General features: G+C 40.9%; 1 protein-coding gene across 1 annotated transcript in view; it reads right to left on the minus strand.

Annotated features, from left to right (window-relative positions):
* Positions 1-2,462: 2,462 nt before the first annotated feature.
* Positions 2,463-11,687, minus strand: part of LOC143836201 (arf-GAP with SH3 domain, ANK repeat and PH domain-containing protein 1-like) — a 42,256-nt gene continuing 33,031 nt past the window's right edge. The window contains exons 22-28 of the mRNA XM_077335189.1: positions 11,198-11,432; positions 8,802-8,963; positions 6,934-7,012; positions 6,335-6,381; positions 5,597-5,724; positions 4,726-4,848; positions 2,463-4,489 (exon numbers count right to left, since the gene is read on the minus strand). Coding sequence (XP_077191304.1) covers positions 4,418-4,489; positions 4,726-4,848; positions 5,597-5,724; positions 6,335-6,381; positions 6,934-7,012; positions 8,802-8,963; positions 11,198-11,432 — 846 coding nt within the window. The 3' untranslated portion in view covers positions 2,463-4,417. The remainder of the gene's footprint in view (positions 4,490-4,725; positions 4,849-5,596; positions 5,725-6,334; positions 6,382-6,933; positions 7,013-8,801; positions 8,964-11,197; positions 11,433-11,687) is intronic.

Genomic DNA, 11,687 nt, shown 5'->3' on the forward strand with positions numbered 1-11,687 from the left:
TCATTCTTAAGGACTAATTTTCCAGGTCTATTTGCTACAAGGGACTGGAGCCCACTAGATCCTCATTTGAATCTGGAAATGTGTAAAACTTTCAGGGAAGTCCATTACCCCATACCAACCACAGCAAATTTAGGAAGTATATGAATGCAAATTATTTTGTGTGAGCAGTCACAGGGGAAGTGCTTAAGAGTTTGGAGGAGGTCCCTGTTGGTGGATCTTTCAAGTGGGGAGGTCACCATCTTGTGACATTATTGCCCAGCCTCAACCACAGGCCATGGTATGAACATCAATTGTAGGCTCCTCATGCCTGTAGTCTTCCATATTATCTTTTAAAAAGAACACAGCATTAAACTTGATAGTCTTGGGAAATCTGGAAGCTCACATTATTTTATGTTTTGGCTGGCCCCAATAAAAAGTGGATTACACTAATACTGAATTTTGATCTTTTTCATATAGCAACTTCTCATGGAGTTTTCAAAGTAATAGAGGCAGTTTGCCATTGCCTCGTTCTGCATGACACCCAGTCCTATGTGGTCTTCTACCCAAGTACTAATCAGAACCAACCTGACTTAGCTTTCAAGATCAGATAAGATTGGGATAGCCTGAGCCATCCAGGTCAGGGAATAAAAATAGTATGTTGTCAAATCACAACAGACTCATGACAACCTCATGAGGTTTTCAAAACAATAGATAAGCAGGGGTTGTTGGCTTCTTCCTCCCTCTGCCTAACAGCTCCAGTCTTTCTTGGTGGTTTCCTATCTAAGCCCTACCCTTAATTGACCCTGTCTAGCTTCCAAGCTCTGTTGAGATAAGGCTAGACTTTTTTCATGAACCAATAATGATTTAAAAATATTTACTGAAATGATTCAAATTAATTTGTTATCCTTTAAATAGATTGAATATCAAAGTATTGGTGATTTCAAAATCAGAGTGTTTTAATGGTCCTAAAATTTCCATATATTGATGTTGTGTTGACATGATAGTTGGAGCAGAATCTCTGAATTCCCAGCTTTCATTTTTAAAAAGTCTTCCCTTCCAGAGAGATGCCTTTCTGACTTCCCCATTTTACCCCACACATATATCAGGTTTTCTGTTTCATTCTGCATTGATTTTCCTCCCTTAAGCACTCTTTGCTTTTCGGTTTTTTGAGGGTGGTTTGGCCACAATCTCCCCCTTGTTTTGCTCCCAAGGTGAAGGTAATTCAGAAGCATAATGAGTGTCTTCGATTTTCCCCTTCTCTGCCCTTTTTTTTGCCTCTTGGAGGCCACTCTTTCACCACCCACATTGAGGTCATTCCTTCCACTCTGAACTTCCACCGTCCTCCCCCCTTCCTCGGTCTACAAACAGTCACTACCACTTTCATCTTCTATCATGTCCATTTCTGTTCTGTTTCTTTAAAGAAAGGGGCTGAGTGCAACAAAAAGAGGTTTTCATGAGACTTAAATTGCTGGAGAAAAAAAAATCATGGAAAGCTTTTAATGGGATGTCTGTGTGTGGCCTCTTTTCACCTTGCCTTGTAGTGCCCCAGACCAAAGTGACTGACTCCCTGCCTGTGCTGCCCTCCTCCTAAGCCCAGTCACAGGTTCTGGACATGGATCTGGTTGTGACAGCAAGGATGAGTGCCTGGTGCAGTCTCCTTCTCCCATCGCCCCATCCCCTGGTCTTCCTCCTCTCCTCACTGCCTGCCTGACATTCAGCAGTTCCAGAGCCACGGCTGCCACCAGCAGCAAGGCAACCAACTGAGGTGCAGCCATCCTGCACAGCTTTTGCAACCACCACCCCCCAGGCTCCCCCAGATCTTGTATCCCCCATGCAAAGTTGGAGAGGGCAGGAACGGTAACATCCCCCTCTTTGCTTTACCAAATTATATCCTTTCTGTCTCTTCTTGTGGTATTAGCATGTATGAGTATGTGCGCTATGGTCAGACTTGGAAAAGAAATCACATCTTTTTGGACCCGAGATGGGCTATGAGTTTGAGGCTCTGCATAATCAGCCCAAGTAAACAGACCTTTCTCTTATGACTCCTATCTCAACACCTAAGAAAGTTGACAATACAAGTTGGGTAGGGCAAATGTATAGATCCTGTTGGCAATATTATATATCTGTCTCCCTCAAATAACTCTAAAATAAATAAATAAAATCACATGCAGTGGCAGTTTTGCCAGAGGAAAATGAAAAAGAAGGAGGGGAACTCCCCCTCAGTTCCTATTACACACAATAAGTCTTGGTGTCATCCGTGTAATAACTGGTGCCTGTTGCTTCAAGGTCAACATGACGTTAAAAATGAAGCAAAACACCTCAGCACACACTCAAGACAATAGATAACAAAACAATAAGGAAATAAAATAGCTTGTTAGATAAAATAAGATTAAATAGAAACACCTCGCAGAGTTCAGCAGCAATACTGCCCCTAACTATTTACACAGGATGTGTCAGAAATCTAACTCAAGGGCAAAACAGAGTGATATTTAAAAATAGATTTATTGGGGAGGGGGAATAAATTCAGAAATACAGACTGCATGTGTATATATGCACACTAAAAATAAAAAATAGTATTCCAACATGCTTGTTTTAAAAGGGTCACAATATCAGACGGTATTGATGACATGGGTAAATTTCCACAATGAACTGGGATCATAAAGAACGGAAAGAAGAGATTTAAGAATTCGCACTCTCAGTGAGCCATCAGCATACATCTGCAGCAAAGATGGCAACTACAATCCCTCAATATGTTTTAATTACACATTACTAATAAGGACAGGGAAATATGAAAAACCACCTGTAACTCATGGTTAGCACTTGATTTGGAATTGTGACAAAACTGCATCCTTGTGCAATATAAATGTTCAAAATGGTTGTGTATGAATGGCCACTTGTCCATATTTAGTCATTCACATTGAATAGGAATCAATACAAGCATAAGTTTTCCATTCTCCTGAAATCAGAAGAGACTGAGCTGCTTAGCTGATAAAAATGAAGACTGGGGAAGGAAAGTATTTCATTCTAGTACTGCACATGACAATTCCCATGAGCCCCTGTCAGCAAATTCTGGCTGGGGCTCATGGGAATTGTAGTCCATGGACATCTGGAGGACCACAGGTTGACTACCCCTGCTCTAGAATAGTCTCTCGACAGAAGAAAACAACCGAATTGTTTCCATGGGGAAGTTGGATTCATTAGCAAAAATGGGAGGGCATTTCTTCTTTATTATTTTGTGCCCTCCTTCACTTACAAAATCAGGAGGTGACTTCTTTTTGGATATCAGAAATGTTGGGTTATGGAGTGGGATATAAGGAATCGATTTTGCTTCAGGAGTTGATTTGGTACAATAATGGTATTTATCTTAACATTACTAATCCATAAAGGCTGGGAATTAGGAAGGGCAATATATTTTTTTATAGTCTTGCTCACTTGTTTGTGCCAGCTGGATCTAAAAACGCTGCAAGTCCCTTCTTGTGTTTTCATTCCTCTGCTCAGAATGCTCTAGATTATGTGGTTTAAATTGTGAGCAGTTCAAACTTGTAGAATCCTTGCCTTGGAACAGGAAATTGATAGATTTCAGCTTCTTTCAGGTTTTAGGAATGTAAGTTCCAGAAAGTGACCCTCACACAAATGTTGTTGAATGCATTTTCATTGGGAGAACTAATGAGTGGGGAGCCAATGATCAGGTAGAACAGACTCATACAACTGAATACTAGATGCACATGGGTTAGGGTTACCAGTTCTAGGTTGGGAAGTACCTGGGGACTTTGAGAGTGGAGATGGGAGTGGGTGGGATTTGAGGTGGGGAGGGATCACAGTGGAGTATAATGACATGGAGTTGACCCTACAAAGCATTCATCTTCTCCAGGAGAAATGACCTCTGTCACATGAAGATGAGCTATATTTTCAGAGGATCCCCAGGTCCCCAGCTCTGGATTGGAAAATATCTGGAGATTTTGGTGGTGGAGCCTGATGAGGGTGGGGTTTGGGACATAATGCCAGAGAACTCAGCTTCCAAAGGGGCCATTTTTTCCCAGGTGAACTAACCTCTGTCACCTGAAGATCTATTGTAATAGCAAGGGATCTCTTGCTACCCTCTGAAAAATGGCAACCCTAGGAGTCAGATACATCACTATAACTGTGAGGGATGGCATGATGAAGAGGCAGCACCATACCATTGCAAATGTGCATGAATGAGGCCTGTGAGTACTTACAAAAGAGTATACACTTTGGGAATAATGCTGTTCTACTGAAATTTCTCAAATGTTGCCAAAAGAGTGAAGATGATATAGATTGCCCCTCATGATAGTGCTTCACTACCAGTCATTCTGGCTTCTGGTTCAGCATACCATCCTGTTGACATTAACATTTGTGGGCATGAGCACTGCTGATAGTAAAAATCCTGTGCAAGGAAGGAACTTGCATGGATGTTCTATTAATGTAGTAGATGAACAAACGATGCTGGGAAGACACCTTTCCTCTGAGGCTGCCCTTCAATCCAGCCACACTGTTAAAGAGAGAGAGAGAAGAAGAGATATCAAGGCTATTCAAGAAAGACAACTAAAAAGCATTACACAATGAGGGCAATATATGCATATTGAGCGCAAAGACTACAAAACATACAATTCCACAGTCAGAAGTGCTACATAATTCTCTGCTTGTGTAGGACTGGATGGAATAACTTTCAGTGCACAGATGAGAAGCCCACAGTAGCCAAGCCGTGGAAAGTTCAAGCTCACTTACCCACCAATTTGAATCCTCCTGCCCATCTACTATAATTATTTCTCCAGCTTGGAAGGTTAGCTCATCTTCGTGATCAGCCTGGCAGTCATAAAGGGCTCTGACCCGACGGAGACAGGTCTTACTCTGAAAATCAACAAAAGAAAATAGTGTAAAGTCCTAGAAATGGAAGTCCAGGTAGTTTATAAGACTCGGTTATATAAGCACAAGCCTTATGGCATGAAAGGAATGTGAATAATTTAGCATATATTTGAGATATTCTTTTTTCTTTCTCATGATATGCCCATAGCAAGCTGAATAGTAAATATCAAAGGATATTTAAAGTAGTACATTGACTCCGGTTTAATCAGTGAAGCGCCATCTATCATGAAGATCTTACCATGTGAGTTGTAACCATCATATAATGAGTATCATGAGCCCTCATCCACATTAATAACAACAACAACAACAATAATAACAATAATAATAATGAAACTCTTTATGGCCCCGGCTTCCTTTGTGGGTTTTGATTGTTGCTTATGGGCTGTCAGGAGGAAGAGATTCATTCCAGGGATGTCAAGAGCCATTGCAAAAATTATACATTGACCCATTATTATTTTTGAGTGATACAGTAGTAGCACTGGATGAAAACACGATATCCCAAAGGGAAGGGCAGGAAGAAAGATAAATTAAGCTACACAGTTCAAAGCCAGCTTCCTACAATAATTTGACCTCCATTCCTTCTAAACTGTTAACTCGACTACTGTATCTCAAGGAGTCCTTGAACAGGGAAAGGCAATAACTTAGGTTTATGATAGTTAAACTAAAACTAACAGCATATTGAAAGGAGCAGGAAAAGTGAAAGTACATGGTTGGGACATGGTTATGAACTTACTGAACTTCCCCTCCTGGGCAGGGGTGGTGGAAGATCATGCGATGATTCAGATGAGCGGGAAGAATCCCAGCGGCTCTCTCTAGTCTGTTGGTTTGCCCCAGTAAGTGAGTCTGCTTTCTTCAAGGAAGCTGCAACATAAATAGATCTGTAAAATGACATCTTCGTGGGAACTTCCGAATGGCTCTCAAGAATAAATACATGAATGAGTAAATGATGACAATACTAGGGGGGAAAAGCTAATATATAACCCCCCTCCATGCAATCAAGACTAAGGTGGCTTTTTTAAAAGGGGGAGGGGAATGCACAGCTTTAAATAGACATTGAATAGAAACGATGTGTGAAATGACAACGGGACAAGGGAAGCAGCTTTGCTGATGCTTGTCCTTTTTTGTGTGTCCATTGAATTCAGTGCTCTTGATGGTTTAGTTGGGCAAACACTCCTAAAGGTCCTTCAAGAGATTAAAAAAATTAAGAACTTTTTAAAAAAGAGGAATAAAATGACATCAGTCAGCCGTTATCCCCATAATTGCCATAAGCCCTGTACATCTATAGGAATCTGGGGCTCTTAGCTCACACATTACTTATGGGAATTTTCTAGCAACAAAATACAACAAAATTTTGAGTGGTCCAAAATGCCACTTCCATGCAACCTAAATATTATCATGAGGTAAAAGATCTGCGTTCCTCAAATACAATGGAGCCATGCCGGCATGTTTTTAGTATTAAAAGCAGTCTTACATTTCCTCCAGGAATCCCTCCTTTCAGGAACATCAGAAGACTCAGAGCTAGAGGGGAAAAACAATTAATTTGAAACCCCCTAAGTGCATTTATAAGTGCTACCATCGGGATCTTCATACTAGTTGACTAGAGAGTGGAATGAAGACATTTGTAATAACACTTTTTTTTTTTGCTGCTGCTGCTACAATTTTGGCTGTTCAACCATGTGTAAAAAAGATCACACTTGGGAAACCTTCTCAATAACTGTATTTGCCATTTTGTGTAAATTAGGGCAACATGTATATTGGTCAGCTTTGGTATACACAATTGGAAAGCCTGATTTTTTAGGGAATGTCTTTGTATGTACTGAAGCTGGAAAATGCATGTATGTCCCTATTTGCACAAATTGGCCACCAAACATTTTTTTGGGGGGGAATCATGAGTAGTGCCAGGTAAGAGTGCCAAAATATTAATGACAGAAGAATGTATTTAAGACTCATATGTTAAAACCCCCATTATCTGTTTTTGAGCTGTAAGTACACAAAAAGATACCCCTTTCCAGTCCCCAAGGGGCAAGGCTCCTGCTAGTTCCTTGTTGCATGAACAAACATAATCCTTACCTCAAACTCTTTGGAGAGGCTCCTTCTGGAGACTGGCGTCTTGGCGGAGAGAATGATCTAGAATCTAATGATCTAGAATCTAATAAGAGACAACACTATTGTAATGGTTATAACTAGAAACCTACCAGTCTAGAGTTCATGAAAAGAGACAATAATTTAAATGATAATATGGCCCCATTGTGAATCCAGAACAAAATGTACAGTACAGTACAGTACAAGAAGGTATATAAAATAGGGATGTGTTGTAAAATGCAAATAGAAAACATCACCTTGAATCTACAATATGAATAAATAAGTATACAATTGTTAACAATTGTATAAATATACAGAAAAATGAATAGAATAAATATATATAGCACATCTACAAGGATTAACCACACTGTTTCAATTAGGTCTTCACAATTTCTGAGCTATCATGTATATTTAATTTTAAAACAACCACCAATTCAAAACAAGGTGCCAAAAATGTCTCTCACCTGTGTTGTCTGAAATGTAAAATAACACATTGTTGCTATTTCATAGGAAGAAGGATGAGTACATCATTTCCATTTTGGATGGCGTAGCAATATTACTGAAAGGCTACTGAGGGTACCCTTTGCACCTAGGTTACAGGGAAGTCAAAAGCACTAATACTGATATTAAGGGCCAAATTAGGTGACATTACAGTTTCACCAAACCTGGATAACAGTCATATCTCTAGAGATTGGGAGAATTTAACCTCTAACCACCCACATATAGTTTTCCTAATAAAAAATAGCCCCCTCAGCTAGTTTAATGCAAAAAAAGAAGTAGTACAAATCATTGCCAATATATCTAATTCTCAATGTGGCCAGATCTGTGGATACATAAATTTGGAGATTGAATACATGAATATATACGACAAATCTTTCTACAGATCAGAAAAATGTAGCCTCAATAAATGAATGTGCTCAGTGGCAATTGCTAAGCAAGCATAACAGTATTACCAGCCTTCAAGACATAGTTTTTGTCAGTAAAGGCAGGGTGAGGAGTGAGGGCCTTTCCAGGGCTATTTTGGCCTTTGAGGGAGGACTTACTTTGCAAGACTACAGAGATCATTTCCTCTGGAGAAAATGGCTGCTTTGGAGGTTACACCCTACTGAGATCCTTTCCTGCTGCAAACTCAAGCCTTCCCAGGCTTTGCTCCCAAGTCTCCAGGAATTTTCCAACCTAGAGTTAGCAACCTAGGCAACTACCATCACCCAGGATGACTCACCCAGGACTGGCTGCTCGCTTAATGGCAGTTACTTCATGAAGATCAGTGTGGTGTAGTAGTTAGAGTTTCAAACTGCACACTGGGAGACTCAGGTCTGAATGATAACTCTGCCTTGGAAGCTTATTGGGTGACTGTGGCCCCTAGTTAGACATTCTTAGCCTAATTTAACTCACATAATTGTTGTGAAAAGAAAATGGAGGAGAGGATGTAAGTTGCTTTGGATCTCCATTGTAGACAAAGGTATGGTATAAAGCAAATTATAAATATAACTGCTTTGGGCTTCCATGGTGAAGAAAGATGGCATAAATGAAATAATAAATGTAGCTGACAACGAGGAGGGGGGGCAGATAAAGAAGGACAAAAATAATATGTGCTGAAAAGCCAGATGGGAAATCACATGATTTTCTTGCATAAAGACCAAGGTGAGATTATTGGCCTTCCTAGTTAAAAGAATCCCATGGCAGGAAGAGATTTCTGATGAAGACCTGGGAGAGCTGTTACCAGAGAAGCCAGCAAGATGGCAGATGTCTCACGAGGCTGATGAATCTGATAATAGACAACTTCCTGTGTTTCATGTTCCTGCTGTCTAGGGTAATGTTCTCAACAACCCCGTGCATCCAGTGACTTCCCGTACCTTCAGCCAGACTGATGTTGTTCAGTGGTGTACAAGGGGAAGGCTCTGAGGAGGTCCGTTTATGTCGAATAGTCAGAGGTGGTGGTGGAATCTTCCTAGCTCCTGTATCTGTAGGAGAAGCTGTATGGCTCACTGGGGGCAATGGAGGTGGGAAGCTGGGTGCTGAAAAATAAATGTATTGATAATATTCTTATTCAGAGCCCACGACAAATTATAAAAATCTCATTCAACTCATGAAATCCTCCTTCCAGGCTAATTTCCTCTACCCTTTAACTAGTTCCTTCAACATTCCATACCTCCTAGAGTATATTTAGACCTCATCAGACCACTCTGGAAGGTTTTTCCCCCCTAGCTTTCCCTGTTTTTCTGCATAAAGAATATGCTTATACAGTCATATTTTCCAGGTTCCTCAGATATGTAGAAACTCCTGCATTATTTTGGGGGCAACAGTGGGAGGTGTTTGCAGGGCAACAGTAGGAGGGCTTCTTGAGTTCTGGCCCTGCTGGTGGACCTCCTAGTGACACCTCTGTTTTGGCCACTGTATGACTCAGAATGTTGAATTGGATGGGTCATTGGCCTGATGCAACAAGGCTTCTCTTATGTTCTTGTGTCTATGGGTGGCTTGGTTTTGATGCTTATGTGATTGGCACAAAAACCAGTTGGAGTGATTAATGAGCATGAAGTAGTAGGCAGAGTGTTGATGCTATTATCAAATCAGTAGCTATATGAAAACCAAACAGGCTTTCAGGTAAATATAGTTCTTTAAACAAAGTAGTGGTTTGGTCTCAAATATAAGATGGCTACTGCTGAATAGTAGGATATACTAGAACAGCAGTAGACTTTGCTTGTAAGGATGGGGCTTTTAACATATACTGCAATCCCTGTTTCATACATGACCCATATATGCTATGGGTACATGTGTTCATTAGTTTCAGCCTCACAGTCCAGTTGTTTCTATTACTAAGCTATAGTGCAGAATCTTACACTCATGGCAATGGGAGCACAAAAACAGGACGACTCATGCCCTCCCTTGAAATTGGAAGGCTAGGATAACAAAGCAAATTCTCTCTCTCTCTCTCTCTCTCTCTCTCTCTCTCTCTCTCTCTGCTGATATATGTTAAACAGTTTTGAGGAAAAGGAATTAGATATGAATGGTGATCAGAGATAGATCAAGATAGGTAGCTGTGTTAGTCTGCAGCAGTAGAAAAGAGCAAGAGTCCAGTATATGAGCCTCTTGTGGCGCAGAGTGATGGCAGCAGACATGCAGTCTGAAAGCTCTGCCCATGAGGCTGGGAGTTCAATCCCAGCAGCCGGCTCAAGGTTGACTCAGCCTTCCATCCTTCCGAGGTCGGTAAAATGAGTACCCAGCTTGCTGGGGGGTAAACGGTAATGACTGGGGAAGGCACTGGCAAACCACCCCGTATTGAGTCTGTCATGAAAATGCTGGAGGGTGTCACCCCAAGGGTCAGACTTTACTCGGTGCTTACACAGGGGATACCTTTACCTTTACCAGTAGCACTTTAAAGACTAACAAATTTGAGGCGGAGTATGGCTTTCAGGAGTCATTACTCACTTCTTTGACAAGAATCAATGAACATAAGTCTGACATTAGAAACCACAACATTAAAAAAGTGTTTGAACATTTTAACCTTCCAGGACATTGAGTTGCTGACCTAAGGAATTTTTCTGACAAAGGAATTTCAAAGGGAAATTAGAGAGGCTGCTGAATTGCAACTGATAACAAAGCAGAACAATGCATCCTCCTGGACTGAATTAAGACCTAGGTTTTTATTTCATTACCAAAGCTGATTTCTCCATGCCTACTACCCCTCTGCAAATCACATCTAATCCAATCATGCCTGCTATTATCATTTACCTGCTGTTATTTGCCCGCTATTGTCAGTCAACATCTGAAATCACTTCACTCTTCAAGATGGAAGGACAGATGGACTCACATTCTAGCTATATCTGAAGAAGTAAGTAGTGACTCACATAAGCACATACTGTGCCACAAATTTTGTTAGTCTTTAAACTGCTACTGGACTCTTGCTGCTTTTCTACTGATCAGAGAGGCAGACAAGAATCTAGGAGATCCAGGCTGAAATACTCATCTGCCAGGGAAACTTGCTAGGTGACCTTGGGCCAGTCACACTGATTCAGCCTAACAGGGATTTCAGTGATGGTACAATGCAGGGGAGAAGAATGTTATTAGCCACTTATCCCTTTGGGAAAGAAATGTGGGGTATGAAAGAATCAATAATAAATAAATACATAAATAAATAGCCGAGAAAATGAACCAACCTATTGTAGCAATACATTTTGGTGCCATTTGAGTAGTAAATAAACTATAAATACAGAAGGAGCAATAGAATGGGGCAGCCATGGGGCACTCTTACCTCTGGGTACATTGCGTGGTGGCAGAGGTGGGCCAGTACAAGCAGAGACAGGGGAGTCTGCTTTTGCATTATTGGTAGAATCATGTAGGATAGCATAGATGTCATTGCACTTCTCCTTCACCCCTGGGCTGGCTCCCTTTGAAAATTCAGGGGTGTTTCTCCACAGCTGAGAGGCTATTCCTGGTGGATTATAGCAGCTCTGAGGTCGTAGAATTCGATCTTTTACAGGACTGAGCTGAAACAAAGGAGTGCACTGTATTAACAGCATGCTGTTCGCAGGTATAAAAAACTCTAACGAAGAAAGGTCAACGATAGGGTTCAATATAATGTACTCCTAGGTCAAATATTCCTCTAGTGTAGTATTCTGTTCCCAACAATGGCCAGATAGATATTTCTGGAAAGCTTACTAATTGGGTAAGCCTTTCATCATCACTTGCCCCCACTAGCTTGGATTCAGTGGTAGATTGCCTCTGAATATGGAAGGTCTATT

The sequence above is a fragment of the Paroedura picta genome, chromosome 4, assembly GCF_049243985.1.
Source record: "Paroedura picta isolate Pp20150507F chromosome 4, Ppicta_v3.0, whole genome shotgun sequence".
NCBI lineage: Eukaryota > Metazoa > Chordata > Lepidosauria > Squamata > Gekkonidae > Paroedura > Paroedura picta.